At 46.8% G+C, this 20,002-nt stretch overlaps 1 protein-coding gene across 8 annotated transcripts in view; it reads left to right on the plus strand.

The window, feature by feature from the left end:
* The window catches only part of LOC137353113 (homeobox protein Meis1-like), a 639,330-nt gene that overhangs the window by 80,786 nt on the left and 538,542 nt on the right, over window positions 1–20,002 (plus strand). For all 8 annotated transcript variants that reach the window (XM_068019113.1, XM_068019117.1, XM_068019115.1 and 5 more), the window contains exon 6: window positions 15,050–15,199. In XM_068019113.1, the coding sequence (XP_067875214.1) occupies window positions 15,050–15,199 (150 nt within the window). The remainder of the gene's footprint in view (window positions 1–15,049; window positions 15,200–20,002) is intronic.

A 20,002-nucleotide genomic window follows, 5' to 3' on the forward strand; every position in this document is an offset into this window, starting at 1 on the left:
AAAGGCAGCACCTCCAACACTGCAGCACTCTCTCAATACTGCACTGGGAGTGCTAACCTAGACTATTCACTCATGTCTCTGAATTAGGGCTTGAACCAACGACTTTCTGCCTCAGAGATAAGAGTGCTACTCACTGAGCCACAGCTGATACCTGATAAGAGGGGACTATAGGATCGTTCTGGGCCGATGAGCCAAATAGTCTTTCTGACCCAGGTTTCTGTTGTGATGTTAGTTGGATGATTCAGTGCAGGAGTTCAGTCAGTGCTTGGCTGTCATGATTTGTAGGTCACTTGCCGTTCCCTCCAGCCGTCTGGTGCTCTCTGTATAATCTACACCGCTTGTGCAGTGTGAGCTGACTACAATTGGGCATTTTCATCCATGCAGCTTTCCTGCTGCTTTTTTCCCCTCTTCTTGAATGTGGGGTCCAGTTTAACATTAAGATGGACCTTTAAGTATCCCAATCCAGTCGCCCTCCTTCATGTGCAATCTGGATGACCAGCTTCAGTGGATTATTTGACAGTGGAGGGGAGGACTCCTGTTACTTGAGTCTGACTCTGTCCTCACTTGGCCTCCACATACCTTCAAGTCCAGTAGGGGGCAGTGATCAGCAATGCTGGCTGTTGCATGATGCTTTTCCTTTGGGCTTTCCCCCCTCGTTCTAAGACACGTATGGCATCTCCTCACTGCTGCCCTTTGCCCGAGTGGTGAACCGAGCACAGAACCGGGATTGAGTCTGGGATCCTCCTTCACGGTATGGCTCAACCCCACATCTAGCCGCAAATTAACCTGCTGAGCCTGCAGAGGGAGCGAGGGAAAATCAGTAAATTAGCAATCAGTAACATTCAAGAAGTGTCCGGAAATGTTAGCGCCATTAACAGTTATGAAGGTTAATAAGGCATACGAGATCCTGGGCCTTACAAATAGAGACATAGGCTGGAATTTTATGCCCCCTGCAGGATCGTGGGGGGGGGGGGGGGGGTGGGTCCGTAAAATGGAGTAGGAGGTGGGGAGTGCCATTCCCGAGCTTTCACATCGCCTGCACCCCACTACTCGTAAAATTGCAGCAGGGGTATAGCCCGCTCGCTCCAGGCCAATTAATTGCCACTTAAGGGCCTCCTCCTCCCGCTGCTGGGATTTTACCAGTGGCGGGCGGGCGGCTCAGGACCTCAGGAGGCCGCCTAGTAAAACCTGGCAGCCTCCTTGTGGGCTCGGGGTGGGGTGGAGGAGGATGCCCTCCTGATCGGGCATCCTGTGCATCATGGAGGACCCCCCCCCCCCCCGCAAAGCCAACCAACCAACCACCCCCTGCCTCACGGGGCCCAGCTGATTGTCCCCGGTGAGGCCCTAACACTTACCTCAATTCCGGGGCCTCCTCTCTTGTTGCTCCTCCCACTGGGTGCAGTCCCAGTAATAGCCACCGATCCCGGCGGTGCTGCAGGGACTGAGAGCTGCCGGCTCGCTGATTGGCTGGCAGCTCTTGTAGGCGGGACCTCCTGCCTCAGAGGGGCGGAAGTCTTGGCTGAGACCAATCGCTGCTGACTTTTTTGGCTGGTAGGCGGGGCTTCCAGCCACCGAGTACAAAAACAAGGAAGTTAATGATGAAACTTTCTGAAACACTGGCCTCAACTGGAGTATTGTGTCCAGTTCCGGCCACCACACTTTCGGAATGGTGTGAAGGCTTTAAAGAAGGTGCAGAAAAGATTTGAGAATGGTTCCAGGGATGAGGACTTCAGTTACCTGAATAGATTGGAGAAGCTGTGGTTGTTCTCCTTTGAGAAGAGAAGGCTGAGAGGAGATTTGATAGAGGTGTTCAAAATCATGAGGGGTCTGGGCAGAATAGATGGGGAGAAACCATTCCTATTGGCAGGTTGAGAACCAGAGGGCACCAATTTCTGATGATTGGTCAAAGAGCCAAAGGTGACATAAGGAAAAACTTTTTAGGCAGTGAGTGGTTAGGATCTGGAATGCACTGCCTGAGAGTGTGGTGGAGGCAGATTCAGTCGTGGCTTTCAGAAGGGAAAAAAAGAATTGCAGGTTTAAAGGGAAAGGGCATAGGAACATAGGAGCAGGAGTAGGCCATTCAGCCTGTCGAGCATGCTCACCATTCAATACGATCATGGCTGATCATCCACTTCAATGCCTTTTTCCCACACTATGCCCATATCCCTTATGTCATTTATATTTAGAAATCTGTCAATCTCTGCTTTAAACATGCTAAATATCTGGGGTAGAGAATTCCAAAGATTCACAACCTTCTGAGTAAAGTGGCTTCCCCCTTATTTTGAAATTGTGCCCTTTGGTTTTAGACTCCCCAACCAGGGGAAATGTCTTGCCTGCATCTACCCTGTCTATCCCTTTAAGTAAGTTTTTTTTTGTAGGGAAGTGGGAGCAGCTAAATTGCTGTTACAGTGAGCCAGCATTGCTCGACAGGCTGAATGGCTGTGCTGTAACCATTCTATAACAGCTGGGAGGGACAATATGTGACCGTAAATCAGGACTTTACCATTTTGTATAATAACGTCAGTGGGTGTAACTGGAAGGCATTGGTCAAATGTTGCATTTAAGATGAGTTGTAAATTGCTCAGGATTTGGTCTCCTGTTTTATACCGCAGATTCTACACTGATGAGATCTGAGTGCGAAGGGCACCAAGTTATATGGTTTGCTAATGCCCAAATGTTGATGAAATCTTTAATGCCAGACAACATAGGAAGGGGAGGAGGCCATTCAGCCCCTCTAGTTGGTACTGCCATTCAATTTGATCATGCCTGATCTGTACCTTAACTCCATTTGTCCGCCAATGCTACATATCGTTTAATCAAAAATTAATTGGTCTGTCTTGAAATTTCAATTGCCCATCATCCCTAGCCTTTGGGGGAAGGGAATTCCAGATTTCCACTATTCTTTGCATGAACAAGTGCTTCACTCCCGGACGAATTGTGCCCCCCCCCCCCGGCCTCCGGACATCTTACCGAGTCCTTTTATCATTTTAACCACAGCCATTTCAATCGCTCCTCGACCTTCTAAAGTCAAAGTGATTGGTAGAAGGGATAGAGGGGAGTTGAGGAGAAATCCTTTTCAGCCAGAGGGTGGTGGGGGTCTGGAACTCACTGCCTGCCCGGGTGGTAGAGGCAGAAGACTTCATCTCATTTAAAAGGTGCCTGCACGTGCACCTGAAGTGCTGTAACTTGCAGGGCTACGGACCAAGAGCTGTAAAATGGGATTAAGCTGGATGACTCTGTTGGCTGCCGTGGACATGATGTGCTGATGGCCTTAAACGTCTGATTTCTATGAATACAAGTTATGATGACCTCAATTTAACCCTTTAAATCCTGGTGTCATTTTGGGGAGTTTGGAGCTCACAGATTTGAATCCCTGTTGTTATATATTGCAGAAAGGATCTCACCACGTTATAGCAGGGTATTGGATTTTCGGAGCATCCCTTAATAAGCATGTGGTATTCACATCATAATCGTTGGCTCCCTCAGCACAGGTGGCAGATTCCGGCCAGAGCAGGGCGGGCAATGCCCATCGGTCAGAACACTGCCAGCAGAAAGGAAAGGGGAGCGAGAATAGAATCAGACAGCCCTGTGCACTCCACATGGGCCTTTATCAAAAGAATCCTCAATGCCCTGAACTCATTTCAAGGCTGTAATCCCATCTCTGGGTTCAGATGACGGTTACGAACTGCTTTGACCTTTGCCCTCCCGGTTGGTGACATCATCCAAACGCCTGCTTGTGTGACTGGCTTGGAATGGTTCCCGGGCTCCAATAGTAAGACTGACTTGATAAGAGCTACAAGGCTGCCAGAGGCCTGTGGTATTTGGGAAAGTGATTTATAATGCAGCTTGTCACTTTTTTGTTTTCTTAAGTCTGGAAAGCATCACTCCATGGGACTGCTGGGGAAACAGCACTCCTTTTGAGCAGTTATCTCCTCCTCCTGCCATCTCGCCTCTGGAGCCTGCTTTTGGTTTCATGGCTGCTGCATTTCCTGCATTACAGGGCTCCCCAGCCCACTTCACCATGCGGGCTGTTTGGCCACGAGGGGCATCGCAGCTCAAACCGACCTCCCATCACATATGCATGTTTCAGAAGTGGGGTGTGGTCACGGGATAGCTATCCGGAGTTGAAAACCTCTTTGATTTATTGTTTTTCCTTTCTTCAGCCTCCTTACTCCCACCCTCCGATTGGGAATCTAAGCCATGACCCTCTGTTCTATATTGGCAACACAACATGGTGTATTTACCTGCTAGGTTGCTGGGCAGCTCAGCAACATGATACCGAAACAGTTATGCATGGGTTTTAAATAGACACTGTTTCAGGGGTTGCATTGCGAGCAGATAATGATCTTCACACATATTGTATCAACCTGCTGGTCCTGAGATAAGCTGTTTATAGAATTCATTGTGACTTCTTTTTTCTCTGTTATGACCTGCCTGTTTTGGGCAGCCAGTATTTGTATTGAACACTCCCAGGTCAGGTACAGCACATGTTAGATGCAGCGTAAAGCCCTCTCTACGCTGCCCCAAATAGTTCAGGAGCAATTTTAACCCATCCCCACCTCCCTCCCCCTCCCCCCCAAAAATAGGTGGGTTTGGTTTGGGTGAGAAAAAAATAAAGACTTGCATTCATATAGCGCCTTTCATGACCACTGGACATCTCAAAGTGCTTTACAGTCAATGAAATACTCTTTTTAAAAAAAAATGTAGTCACTGTTGTAATGCAGGAAATGCAGCAGCCATTTTGCACACAGCAAGATCCCACACACGCAGCAACGTGATAATGACCAGATAATCTGTTTTTGTAATGTTGATTGTGTGATAAATATTGGCCAGGTCGGCAGAGATAACCCCTCTGCTCTTCGGCAAGATAGTGCAATGGGGTCTTTTGCATCCACCCAAGCAGGCAGATGGGGCCTCGATTTAACACGCCATCCAAATGGCAGCACCTCTGACAGTGCGGCACGCCCTCGGTACTGCACCGGAGTGTTAGCCTTTACTTTTGTGCTCATTCCCTAGAGTGGGACTTGAACCTTGTGATTCAGAGGCAGCAAAGCTACCAACGTAGCCACAGAAGTTCAAGCTCGAAAACAATTTAAAGCTGACCCCCAACCCATCTTGAACCCGCTCACTTCTGCAGTTAATGGAGATAGGATGGGGTAGTGCTGGGGGCGGAGCCAGGTGACCAATCCACTCTCTGGTGGCAGGTCGGTTACTTTTAAGGAAGCTGCGCGTCTCCATTTTTACAGGCTTTAAATGTTTAACCCATTTCAGCGGAATTTCCCAGGCTTTGGGAAACCCGGCAGATGAGAAAGGAGGCAAGGAGGGCTGGAAGTGCATTTTTAGCACTGCTTGTGGGCCAGCAGAAGCAGGAGTGTTTCCTCGAGGTCCATAAGCTACCCAGTAAACCATCCCCCACTGCAATTTGCTCCTTCTCCCATGTGTGATCTAGCCCCTCCCCCCACATTCACCTCTTGCTCCCTGACTGCATTCTCCCCTCAGATCTTCATCTACCCCCACAATCACTCCAGCCTGTAGACACTCCCTCCCACCGACCACAATCTCTCAATACCTCCCTGCCTGCTCCTCCGCTGGGGCCTTCTGCTGCAGGCCTTCCCGCCCAACAGGCAGCCTGCCAATAAGGCTGCTTGTTGGGTGGGAAATCCGGGGAAAAAAATTGAAGCGCCGTTCTGCAGTTAAAATAAGACAGGATGTTCATTAATCCCGTACTTCCGGGTTTCCTGTCCATAATTTGCCCCCAGGCACCCCCCCCCCCCCAACGCCATTGCCCTCATTACCCCCTCCACCCACACCCCCACCGAACGCATGGCTCGGTAAATATCGGGGTCTCAGTCGCAATCTCAACAACAATGACTTGCATTTATATAGTGCCTTTAACGTAGTAAAGTGTCCCATTGCACTTCACCAGGCGTGTTATCAGGCAGCATTTGACACCAAGCTGCAGAACGGTGCCCCCTACTGCATCAGCATGGTATTGCCCTGTTTTTCTCAACTTTCTGAGCAAGGCGGGCAGTTTTGAGTTGAATCAGTGTCAACTTTGGCACCGTTTAGTGGTGCAGGCTCTTTATACAGCAAGATATTAATTCTAGAATAATTATAATGAATCTCTGCATCCCAGGAGAATAATTGTACCCGAGCAGCACCACTCTTAAATTTGCAAAAGTTTTTGGTGGAAGTGCCATATTTATGTGGAGATACACTTTTCAAATGCTCTACACCTGACGTCTTTGACTTCGTTCGGGATTATTATTTGTATATATAAGCCTAAAAATTAGAGCCAAGCATTTCAGGAGTGTAATTAGGAAATAATTTTACATGCAAAGAGTGGTAGTGGTTTGGAACTCTTCTGCAAAAGGCAATGTCGATTGTTAATTTTAAATCTGAGATTAATACCTTTTTGTTAGCCAAAGGTATTAAGGGATATGGGGCACAGGCGGGTGTATGGAGTTAGGTCACGGATCAGCCATGATCTCACTGAATGGCGAACAGGCTACTCCTGTTCCAATGTTCCCATGTTAGCTGCAGGTCACCTTCCGGCAGCTCAGCCGAGTGCCCATTCCTCATGTGTGATGCGAGTCGATAAGTGTCAGGAGGCTATTTGACTAGTTTAGGAATCACCGAGCTTGATCCTTTCCTCAGCCAAGTTTCACTAATCCAGTGGGAGGTGCTACCTAATGGTTGGGAGCAGAAACCCCTTTTCTAATTTCCCCTTCTTGAACCCCAGAGGCACTAAGGGTAACTCCTGCCAATAAAGCTAGTTTGGGATTGAAGAATCTGGACCCACCTGGATTGGGCTAAACCTACATACTCTGTGCACTTCCTGTTTGTGCCACTTGACTTTCTATTGTTAATTTTTTTTTTGTTTTTGTTCGGTCATGGGATACGGGCATCACTGGCAAGGCCAGCAATAATTGCCCATCCCTAATTGCCCTTGAACTGAGTGGCAGTTAACCACATTGCTGTGGAGTCATATGTAGGCCAGACCAGGTAAGGACAGCAGATTTCCTTCCCTAAAGGACATTAGTGAACCAGATGTGTTTTTACAACAATTGAAAATGGTTTCATGGTCACCATTAAATTTAAAATTCCAGATTTATTAATTAAATTCAAATTTCACCATCTGCTGTGGTGGGATTCGAACTCATTTCCCCAGAGCACTAGCCTGGGCCTCTGGATTTCCAGTCCAGTGATATTACCACTGCGCCACTGCGTAGTGTTAACTCTTTTTGATATACCTTCTGAGGCTCTCGTTTGTGATGGGAAAAGTTTATGTAAACGTACCACTCTGTGCTGTCTGGCCCTTGGCTTTCCAAAATGCTTCCTGAATTCTTTTTCCAGTCTTGGGTTTTCCCTCAGTAACTCAAATTGCTAATGCCCAAAATAAGGTTTTAACCAATTTTTGTGTCTGTTAATGCTTTCACTAAAGTTTTTATTTGAAGGCCGCAGCCTCTCCCAAAAGCCTGGGCTTTGGCTGATATTTCTGCCCAAAGCTGTGATGCTTTGAGCTGAATTTGGATTGCTCAGAATGAGTGCGTGCAGTGTCTCTAATTTCCCAGGATGCTTTAGTGCTACTCAGTCAGGTACACTGGGGGAATGTTTTGTTCTTTAGCTTCTAGCAATTTCTGTTCACAAAATGTTTCAAAATTATTGGAAGAAAAGCAAGAAAGCAGCTTTTAGAATTTTTATTGAAGTTTGATTAAAATTGAATGTGTTTGTACGTGTGTGGTAGGAAAAAGCTGACTGTTCTTATTACACACCTGTTGCAGCCTTTCCTTTGTGCTGTACAATCTTTAGAAAGTGAAAGAGACAGAGAGACAAGGTCCGGGGAATAAGAGAGAGTGACTGAAGTCAAACAGCAAGAAAGAAAGACTTGCATTCATATAGCACCTTTCATGACCTCAGGACATCCTAAAGCATTTTACAGCCAATAAAGTACTTTTGAGGTGTTGTCACTGCTGTAACAGAGCAGCCAAATTGCACACTGCAAGATTCCACAAATAGTATTGTGATAAGGACCATATAATCAGTTTTTTTTAGTGATGTTGGTTGAGGGATAAATATTGGCCAGGACATTGGGGTGGAGTCCCCTGATCTTCAATCGTAGGCTCTTTTACATCCACCTGAGATGGCAGACAGGGCCTCGGTTGAACATCTCACCCGAAAGATGGCACTTCCGGCAGTGCAGCACCCCCTCGGTACTGTAGTGGGAGTGTTGTCCTAGATTTTATGGAGTGCGGCTTGAGCCCAGAACCTTATGACTCAGAGGCCAGAGTTGTATCACTGAGCCATGGCTGGCACATAAGAGGGTCTGAGAAAACCGAGGGGAGAAACATCATGTTTTGCTTCATGTATTATTTAGATTTTCAGGGAAATATTAAATTTTGGTCCTAGAAACAAATTATCCCACTTATGTTTTGTTGGTTTTGAGAAAAGGTCACTGTTAATGACTTACACAGAAGTCAGAGATTCTAATTTATAACACCTATGAAATAGAGAGAAATGCTGACGGTCTCTTTCCTCATTCTAATTTGATTTCCATTTTGAAAGCAAACAATCTCTCTTTGAAAGAAACAAATAAAGGGCCACTGCTGTTTGTCATTTTTATAAATGACCTGGAAGAGGGTGTAGAAGGGTGGGTTAGTAAATTTGCGGATGACACTAAGGTTGGTGGAGTTGTGGATAGTGCCGAAGGATGTTGTAGGGTACAGAGGGACATAGATAGGCTGCAGAGCTGGGCTGAGAGATGGCAAATGGAGTTTAATGTGGAAAAGTGCGAGGTGATTCACTTTGGAAGGAGTAACAGGAATGCAGAGTACTGGGCTAATGGGAAGATTCTTGGTAGTGTAGATGAGCAGAGAGATCTTGGTGTCCAGGTGCATAAATCCCTGAAGGTTGCTACCCAGGTTAATAGGGCTGTTAAGAAGGCATATGGTGTGTTAGCTTTTATTAGTAGGGGGATCGAGTTTCGGAGCCACGAGGTCATGCTGTAGCTGTACAAAACTCTGGTGAGACCGCACCTGGAGTATTGCGTGCAGTTCTGGTCACCGCATTATAGGAAGGATGTGGAAGCTATGGAAAGGGTGCAGAGGAGATTTACTAGGATGTTGCCTGGTATGGAGGGAAGGTCTTACGGGGAAAGGCTGAGGGACTTGAGGTTGTTTTCGTTGGAGAGAAGGAGGAGGAGAGGTGACTTAATAGAGACATATAAGATAATCAGAGGGTTAGATAGGGTGGATAGTGAGAGTCTTTTTCCTCGGATGGTGATGGCAAACACGAGGGGACATAGCTTTAAGTTGAGGGGTGATAGATATAGGACAGATGTGAGAGGTAGTTTCTTTACTCAGAGAGTAGTAGGGGCGTGGAACACCCTGCCTGCAACAGTAGTAGACTCGCCAACTTTAAGGGCATTTAAGTGGTCATTGGATAGACATATGGATGAAAATGGAATAGTGTAGGTCAGATGGTTTCACAGGTCGGCGCAACATCGAGGGCCGAAGGGCCTGTACTGCGCTGTAATGTTCTAATTCTAATTCTAATGTAGGATGGGGGTGGTGGTGGTGGAGTAGAGCAGTTGGTTTAGGCTGAGTGGAAGTCTGGCCTCTTGCTTATGTGGCTTGGAGTGAGGGAGTAGGATGAGTAGATGAAGGGTTAAGCGTAAAGTGAGTTAAGGCAAAGGGCAGGATAGAGAGGTTGAGCAGGTACTTTAACATGAAGACAGCAAAGGTAGGCACGAGAGAACATATACTCCAACTTACTGTGTGTGAGATCGAGAAGATCGAGTATTGAAAATCGTAGATCTGCATCTACTTCCTGTGAATGTCTTTCAATTATAAATTCCTATGTCAACAATTGTCATGGACTCTGACTATGTAAACTTATCACACTGTATTTACACCCACTGACCAGTTGAAGGAGCTGCAGCACCACCATTGGTCAGAAGGTCTAATTGCAGCATGGCTAGTTTTATATAGGAAAATGCCGTTATAAATGTGGAAATAGGAATTTATAATGTAAATATAAAAATAAGGACAGAATGCAGGATGTTAAAATGGGGAGCACCTGCTCTAGCTAACCTGTGCTTTTTTGACCCTGCTCAAGCTGTAGAATACACAGGTTATAGAATATAGAGCGGTCATGTTCAAGGAGATGCAGTAAATGATAGGTAGAAGAATAATGGCTGTGGAGATAAAGTATACTATTTATTGTATAATTAAGGGGGTGATCCAATTGAGGAGTCCAAGGTGATTAATGCAGTTGATGGGGTAGATAGAGAGCAACTGTTTTCTTTGGTGAGGAAGTGCAGAACAAAGGGACATACAATACATGACTTTAAAAGCTAAGTCGGTCAGGTGTGATGCCAGAAAGCATTTCTTTACACAAAGGGTCATGGAAAATTGGAACTTTCTTCCCGAAGAAGCTGTGGAGCTGGGGAGGAGGGCGCGTCGATTGAAAATGTTAAAACTGAGATTGACATTTTTTTTTGTCAAACTGGCTGACACCATTAGTACAGGACACTGCCTCGGATAAAAGGATTAGGAGGGAGGACAAGATAAATACTGGTTTGGTGATACTAAGCTTTGATTTTAAAAGCCCGAAGGTGGAGGGACAGACTTGTGGAAGGCAGGGACGAGTTGGTGAGAAGATCCATAGTTTTGTAAAAGAAAGACTTGCATTTATATAGCACCTTGCATGACCACCGGACATCCCAGGAAATGTAATGCTGTCACTACATTAATGTAGGAAGTACAGCAGCCAGTGTGCGCATAGCAAGCTCCGACAAATGTGATAATGACCAGGTAATTTGTTTCTCAGTGATGTTGGTTGAGGGAGAAACATTAGGCAGGTCTCCAGGGAGAACTCCCCTGCTGTCCTTTGAAATAGTGCCAGGGTATCTTTTACATCCACTAGGGAGAGTAGACAGGCCCTCAGTTTAACTTCTTTCCTGAAAGCACTTCTGACAGTGTAGTATCTCCCTCAGCACAAGTACTAGTGTGCTCAAATTCTAGGGTGGGACTTAAATCAACAACCTATTGATTCAGAGGCGAGAGTCAGACTCACTGATCTATATCTGATTATCAAAAAGACACAATTTGTTTCATCATTACCAATCAGCCACTGAAAAATAACTAACTGTGAGGCAATAAGATAGACGTATGTTAATACAATAATTAATGAGGAACAAGTTGCCAGATACACGCACCCACGTGGATTGGGTAGTGTTACGGTGTTTAACCGTTAGCTGCTGGAGAGATGAGGCAAATTCCAATCTCCGTGGATTGATCAATTTTGATATTTTTCAGATCGCATACGATAATCGTAGAATCTTACAGCGCAGAAGGAGGCCATTTGGCCCGTCTTACCCATGCCAGCCCTTTGAAAGAGCAGTCCAATTAGTCCCACTCCCCTGCTCTTTCCCCAAAGTCCGACAGTTTTTTCCCCAAAGAATTTATCCAATTTCCTTCTGAAAGTTATTATTGAGTCTGCTTCCACCGCCCTTTCAGGCAGCGCGTTCCAGATCACAAGAGGTCGTCGTATAATTTTTTGCCCTCCTCATGTCGCCTCTGGTTCTTTTGCCAGTTACTTTAATTCCATGTCCTCTGGTTACTGACCAGGTCACAGCAAATCCAATTTAAACATTACGGACTATCAAGAATAGCTTTATAACACCCAGCTATTAAACTAATGTCCTCCCTCATTTATAATTAGCTTGTGATCTGATTGAGTGTGCTCGTACTTTAAATGTGAGAAGACAGTAAAGCTTTAAAGGATTATACTGACTAATGCTTTGTTAGGCATATATAGATCTAAATATAATATATAAATATAGTATATTAATATCTAAAGTTTTTGACCCTATTCCCAATATCACTTTTGATCTAATATAAAAGCAAAATACTGCGGATGCTGGAAATCTGAAACAAAAACAAGAAATGCTGGATTCACTCAGCAGGTCTGGCAGCATCTGTGGAAAGAGAAGCAGAGTTAACGTTTCGGGTCAGTGACCCTTCTTCGGAACTGACAAATATTAGAAAAGTCACAGATTATAAACAAGTGAGGTGGGGGTTGGGCAAGAGATAACAAAGGAGAAGGTGCAGATTGGACCAGGCCACATAGCTGACCAAAAGGTCACGGAGCAAAGGCAAACAATATGTTAATGGTGTTTTGAAAGACAAAGCATTAGTACAGATTAGGTGTGAATATACTGAATATAGAACATCAGCAAGTGCAAACCTGAAGAAAAACAACCTGAAAAAAACAGTGGGTAAGCAAACTGAACAAACTAAGATGAAATGAAATAAATGCAAAAAATGTAAAAAGGAATGCAAAAAAAAGGAAGAAAAAATAACTAAAAATGACTAAAAATGAAAGTAAAGTGGGGGGCTGTCATGCTCTGAAATTATTGAACTCAATGTTCAGTCCGGCAGGCTGTAGTGTGCCTAATCGGTAGATGAGATGCTGTTCCTCGAGCTTGCGTTGATGTTCACTGGAACACTGCAGCAATCCCAGGACAGAGATGTGAGCATGAGAGCAGGGGGGAGTGTTGAAATGGCAAGCAACCGGAAGCTCAGGGTCCTGCTTGCGGACTGAGCGGAGATGTTCCGCAAAGCGGTCACCCAGTCTGCGCTTGGTTTCCCCAATGTAGAGGAGACCACACTGTGAGCAGCGAATACAGTATACTACATTGAAAGAAGTACAAGTAAATCGCTGCTTCACCTGAAAGGAGTGTTTGGGGCCTGGGATAGTGAGGAGAGAGGAGGTAAATGGGCAGGTATTACACCTCCTGCGATTGCAAGGGAAGGTGCCCTGGGACGGGGACGAGGTGGTGGGGGTAATGGAGGAGTGGACCAGGGTGTCGCGGAGGGAACGATCCCTTCGGAATGCTGACAGGGGAAGGGAGGGGAAGATGCGACTGGTAGTGGCATCACGCTGGAGGTGGCGAAAATGGCGGAGGATGATCCTTTGGATATGGAGGCTGGTGGGATGAAAAGTGAGGACAAGGGGAACCCTGTCACGGTTCTGGGAGGGAGGGGAAGGGGTGAGGGTAGAGGTGCGGGGAATGGGTCGGACACGGTTGAGGGCCCTGTCAACCACAGTGGGGGGAAATCCTCGGTTGATCTACTTTGAGCTCCCTTACTCCAGTTCTTAACCCAGCAGGAACTTACATTTGTTGCTCATATTTCACAGGTAGGCAAAAGTCTCAGTTTAACATTTGGTCCAAAAAGACGGCTCCTCTGACAACGCAGCACTCCCTCAGTAATGCACTGAAGCGTTGGCCTAGATATTGGGATTTAGAAGGCAGAACCTTCTAGCTTAGAGGTGAGAGTGTGACAGCTGAGGCCAAGTGGCCAACTGTAAAACAGAAGGGTTGGAATATCTCCCCATCTCTCGTTAAAGGAGGAAATTCCCAGCCAGCCTCCGTTTTTAAAGGGAAAGTCTTTATGAGGGATCAGATCAGTCCAGTTTCAAATCCTAGAATATGTAGGATCTATATATGTGGATACTACATCAATAAAGGTGGCGCAATCATTTTTATGTGGATTGTTTATCAAGCCGAATGAGATACAAGGCCGAGAGTTCCTGGCTTTTAGTGGACAGCATTTTGCATCTGAGTCAGAAGTTTGTGGGTTCAAGTCCCACCCCAGAGACTTAAGTTCAATATATAGACCAATACTCCAGTGTAGTACTCGGAGTGCTGCACTGTTGGAGGTGCTTTTCTTTGGATGGGATGTTAAACCGAGGCCTCATCCGGTCTCTGAGCGTAAAATATCAATGGCAGCATTTCACAGAAGAGCAGGGATGTTTTCCCAGGTGTCCTGGTCGATATTTATCCCGAATTTCAAGATCACTAAACTGGTCACTATCACATTGCTGTTTTGTGGGAGCTTGCTGTCTAAAAACTAGGCTACCTCGTTTCCAACATTGCAACACTGACTACACTTCAAAAGCACTTCATTGGCTGTAAAGTGCTTTAAGATATCCTGAGGTTGTGAAAGGTGCTATAACAATGCAAGACTTTCTTTCCTTCTGTGACAGTCTTACGGGGTTGGACCTGGGAACGACCAAAACCTCCAACCACGGACAAGCTGCTGACTTTATCCCAAATCCATGGATCAGGGGCACTTACATACATTGGGCAAGCACCTGTACCATTTTGGATGCTCCTGGGATGTCTCATGAGAATGATGGTCTGCAACTTCCAATGTCTTTCTTTCCCAACTACAATTAATTGCTTTGTGATTGATTACTGCAGAGAAAATGACCCCATGCTGGGTCCCACCTCCACCAGGGTCATTTGTGCCTCTGCCTCATGCAGGCACTGGGGGCGAAGGAGGTGGGATTGGCGGGGTTTCCAGCGGATGAGAACGTCCTGCCAAAGTTGCAAAGTTGCAAAAATTACCTCCCGCCTCTGTTGAAATTTTACAAACCAAAAATGGCATCAGAAATCTGGCCTGAGTGGGGTTTCACTCCGACTTCCTGCCTTCCACACCCAGATTGCTGAAGTAATCCACCCCAAGAATGGAAGATATTTTTGGGCGGGTGTGCAAGGGGTGGGCTATAAAATCCACCAAAGTGCTAGAAATGCTGAATTTGGATCACTGGACTATCAATTTCTCATCCTTCCAGTTCTGGCCTTTGTAACTGTCTCATTGAGGCAGGGATCCTGCAAGCAAAATGTAGGATTTGCCTGTGCCCTAAAGGTGAATTAGCTAACCGGGTTTTGGGAGACCAAGCAGATACCGGTGAAACCGAATTTGACTGATAGGCTGTTGCTGGAAGAAGTGTTTTTCAATGGATTGGCTTTGATTGGCGGGTCTGTCAGTGGGTTGGCTTTGATTGACAGGTCTGTCGATGGTTTAGCTTTGATTGACAAGTGTCATGCAGACCCCCACCTGCCAAGAATGAGGCATATTAATTTTGTCATATGAACATTGATTTTAAACTGTTGCTGGAGTGTAGAATTGATTTGTTTGAAGATCATCAGACACTGGGCTGGAAGGACATTTGCATACTAAGACTTTTTTCCCCCCAGGTCCACGAGTTGTGCGATAATTTCTGCCACCGGTACATCAGCTGCTTAAAGGGAAAGATGCCAATTGACTTAGTGATTGAGGATCGCGATGGAGGCTCAAAGTCTGACCTGGAAGATTTCACAGGCTCCTGTACCAGCCTCTCTGACCAGGTAGGAAGCACTTATTCATTCCGGGGAAAACTGATGAGAAAGGTTTTCCAATGCAAAAAAGCATCCAAAGCCAATCCGTTTATGGTACTTTGACTGTAGTTAACTGCCATAGAGTTTGGCATTGTTTCCTCAAGTGATCTTTGCAGTTCCTTTTTTAAGAATGAAGTAAGTATTGACTGTATAAGCAAAGATGGCGGATTATGGCTGCAGTGTTGTTTTGCTTCATTTTTACGATGACCGAGAGATTGAACTGTGAGACTATGTGCCAAAGCATTCTTCTGAATATCGTCACTGTGCAATTGTAGTGGAGGCTTCAACTCAGTTACCTTAAATCATACAGAGAAATGTTGGACAAACACATTGAGTATTGGATGCGATTATTCTAAAGCATAATTCCAAGGCCAGTGTTGTTTCCTTGGCCTTGAGTGGGACTGTGGACCGGCGGCACCACCCACTAACTCAGGGAACTGAGCTCCAACCCAGTCCAAATTGACAGGGTGAGTCTTCTCTCTGAAGGCTCCTACACGCACTGAGTTCGGGAATGTCTCAATCCATATCCTCGTGGGCAAGGCCCCACCGTGTGTCATTCATCACAACTTGGCATAAGATGGTGTTAAATCATCAACCACATCCTGCCAAAGTATGGCTAGTGTGGGCAAAGGAAGCATCACACTCCCGTTTCACTGCGTGTTGTGAGAGCACCGTAAAGCTTTCGATTCTTCGAGTTGACATTTAAAGACCAGGCACCTCACTCCTTGGGAGCACCTATCAGAAGATCATAGGCTGCTGATTTTCCAGTACACGCTTGTGACTGTTGAGGTGCTTGTCACAGGCTTGGGTTCGGAAGCTCTGCCCCTCAGTTGGTATCGCTTGTGTTCTTTGTCTGACCTGCACGTGCTAGATTCTAACCTTGAGATACACAATTCAGCAAAGATGGAGAATGCATGGCAGCTTTAGCAGTGGAGCATTGGAATCACATTGAGCTTCTTAGTAACCTGGAATAGGGTGTTGGCTGCTGTTTAGAGGGACCTCATAACCGATTGTTGGTGTTGGACTCCCATTGTGGAGTGGAGATGCTACACTGTGAGTGGTAGAATCTTGGACTCGAGCTCTAAGGGTAGATAAGGGTTCACCTGTCCAACAGGATCTACCTCCTCATTTTCCAAGAGATTACTATGTTCTTGTCTTTGAAACTACCAGCTCTGTAACAGAAGGGAAGAAAAAGCTTGCATTTATATAGCGCCTTTCACGACCTCAGGGTGCCCCCAAAGTGCTTAACAGCCAAAAAAGCACTGTTGCAGTGTAGTAAACGAGGCAGCCAATTTGCGCACAGCAAGATCCCAGAAACAGCAATTAAATAAAGGACCAAGAAACCTAGCGAGGTTGCTTGAAGGATGAATATTGGCCAGGACACACTCTCTTTTTCGAATAGTACCATGGGACTTGTCAAGTTCACATCTGATCCATAAGATAGTTTCTGATTTGTGGCTTGGGATTTAATTGTCTCCCTTTCATCACGGCCATGTGCCATTTTCTTCCTCATTGTCGCCCTTTACTAGCAGTGTCTCGGACAGAGCTAATTGGGCCCCAGATGGGTGCAGAGAGAAAGCAGGAATGCTGCCAAATCCCGTGTCCCCAACCTCCCCAATGGGTTTGGAAACATACAGTTGAATTGTACAGTATCACTGTCAGTCCAAGGATGGTAAAACTATTACCTACAAACTTCATTTGTTACAGCTCAGATCAGACAAAAGGCCTACTGTTTCTTGAAACTCGGACATCATCCAACATATTCTATTCCCCCTCCCTCTAGAATTTGATAGCTAAGGTAATCACTCCTTGGCTGGTCTGTGTCTGCTTTGATATAACATAAAGATCAACGTTGTCGCTACCATCAAGGGAGGCCCCATCAGTTGGAGTTAGAGTTTGATTATTTGCTCGCAGTTGCTGAGTGAACTGCTCAGGACCTGTATAGAACAGGATTTCCTCTGTCTGATCCTCACTGTCTACGCTCCTGCATGAGGAATAGCCACGTGAGTGAGGACTCCTGGCGCCGGGGGATGAGCCCATGTAATTCAGTGCTATCAGGAAAGGAGGGAAGAAAATCACAAATAAGATTAGAGATTCACCCTTGGGAATGAAACTAATCAGTGTTGGAGGTACTTAAGTTAATTATTCTTCCTTCAAATGATATTCTGTGTAGAGAGTAGCAACACTAACGCTGATTTTTCTTTATATGAGGCTCCACTGCTGACATTGAGTCTCGCTAGTAGGAGGAGGCACTGGCCACAGTATTGGGCCTGTGCACATCTCCATCCAGTTTGAAGCCTGGCTGTTTGTCCGCAGGTCAATTTGGCGCCAAAATCCGCGCCTGCCTACAGGCTTCATTTCAATATGATACTGGCTTTAAAAAAAGGCATTAGGCTGAATTTTCTCACTTTGAGAGAGATTCCATCCACTGCAAGCATCGCGCCTGCTGGGTGTGTGGGGGGAGGTGGGGGTGGGGGGAGGGGAGGAGAAGCCCTGGGAACCGGCCTACTTGAAAAGGCTTGTTAAAGGGAGTTGCAGTGGCTGGGGGTAAGTTTAATGTTGTAGAATGGGTGAGATTGAATTTAACCTTCCGTCATGCACCATGTCATATTTTACTTTCAAAGTGACTCCTGACAACACAGAGCATGCGCAGAGCGATCGCGGACGTCATCAGTGTGCGTGAACATTTGCCAGCTTGCCAGTATGAATGCACGCGCATGATGTCACCATGCCATGACTTCCTCACCCCTCAGTAGCTGTCTCCATTCACCCGAACAGTACCCCCACTCCCACCGTCCCTGCTTTAATAGCCACTTCACCCCGCTCGCTCCCCGCCACACTGCTGCCTTCCCTCAGCTGCTCGCTCCCCCGCCCGCCTCCTGCACCTCAGCTACTCGCTCCTGCCCCACTGGCTGCTCTATCCCTCGGCTACACACTCTAGGCCTCCACACTTCCCCCCCCCCCATTCTCAGCCATTTGCTCCCGCCCTCAGCGCTTTCTCTCCCCCACCCCCCTCCTCACTTGCCATTTCCCCTCCTCAGCCACTTGCTCCAGACCTCGCTATTGCTCCCCCCCCCACTCCCCTGGGCCAATCGTTCCCCGGTCCCTCCCCCCAACACCCCTGCTCTCTGGCCGCTAGCTCCTATGTCGCCCCTTCATCCCTCGCGGTCCACCTTGCTTCTTTGGGTGGCGCGGTGGAGTACAATCAAACCTGGGAGTGAGTGGCCGAGAGGAGGGAAGGGGTGCGGCCTGGAGCTAGCGGCTGCGGAGTGGGGTGGGGAGTGGGGAGCGAGCGGCCGGAGAGCGGGGGGGGGGTAAGCGGCGAGGCTGGAGCGAGTGGCTAAGGTAAGGCAGCGGGGGAGCGAGCAGTGAGAAGACGGAGCAGGAGGGAGCGGCAAAGAGAAGCACAATGGCAGGAGGGAGGGGGTACTGTTGGGAGTAGGATGGAGGCGGTGATGGCAGCCATTGAGGGGATTTTGCGGCTTGAGTTTGTTTTTTGTGATAAATTGAGCAGCGCCATCTTTAATCCTGGCAGCTGCCTGAACATTGCAGACAGTGACGTTTCAGTGGAAGGGGCTGCATTTGCGCATGCGCTAGTACTGCGCCACCTAGTGGTTGGTGTTGTCAGCAAACGCAGCCTTTTACTTTCCATTAAAGAAAGGAAAAATCAGGCGGGATGTGTAACGGGTGTGTACTGCTCCCTAGATTTATTTAAATTGAGGCCTGTTCAGCTGATGATGAAAGAGCCCACAGTGCTTTTCAAAGAGCAGTAGAATTCTCCCAGTGTCCCGGCCAATGCCTGCTCAATCAGCACAACTAAAATCAAATTAACTGGTCATTTGTCTCATTGTGGTTTGCGAGATCTCTGCTCGTGTTAAACAGCTGCTGTGTTTTCCTACATAACACCAGTTGCTGCTCTGCAAAATAATTCATTGAATGTGAGGCACTTTGAGATATATCTGAGAGAGAAGCCTGAGAGAGAAGCGATATAAAAACATTCCTTCTTTTGCTTAATTATCAGTTGAGGAAACGGCGGTTTTCAAAATTCGTGGAAACTTTCTAAAGTAAACCTTTTACAAGAAATGGGCATTGCGTCTCCGACATTCCTCTAGCTCAAGTGAAAGTCTGTCACTTTGTTGGTGATTTTCGAGTAAGCTTTTTGCAATGAGCCCTTTCCAACAGAAGCACACGGCTCTGGTACCTACAAAGCCTCGGCACTAGGCTCCAGACAGGAGATTGGAAACTGAATCCCAGTCTCCATTGATATCCACGCTCTGGCTTCCCATGCTGAGGACTAGGTGGGAGACCCTCAGAACCTGTGCAGTTTCTGGGGAGATCTTCCCTCAGTTGTGCCAACAGGCCATGGGAGCCACACTCTGTCACCTCGGCACCTGGGAGCACAGCATGATGTACTGTACTGAGACACTGTACCCTCTGCCCTATTCTTTGCTCAGTTTAGTTTCTGTTCTGTCTGCCACCACAACCTCAGCCCAATTAATTGATTAAGTCCCTTTTCCCATTTTCTCCCCTCCTGACCCCTGCAATTTCACTAGCCACCCTCTGGCACCTCCTGTGGCCAGGCACCATATGTGAGATTGGCAAATGAGTGCCAGTAGGCTATTTGACCATGGGAGGCATTACAGCTCAGCCCCATTCCATCCCCTCCCATACCAAAGTACAAACAATAAATATTGTTTAGTGGCCTTTGAATAATGGCCTGGAACAGGTATCCTCATTATATTCCCCCCTCCCCTCCCAGCCCTACCAGTCCAA

The sequence above is a fragment of the Heterodontus francisci genome, chromosome 40 (assembly GCF_036365525.1).
Source record: "Heterodontus francisci isolate sHetFra1 chromosome 40, sHetFra1.hap1, whole genome shotgun sequence".
Lineage (NCBI taxonomy): Eukaryota > Metazoa > Chordata > Chondrichthyes > Heterodontiformes > Heterodontidae > Heterodontus > Heterodontus francisci.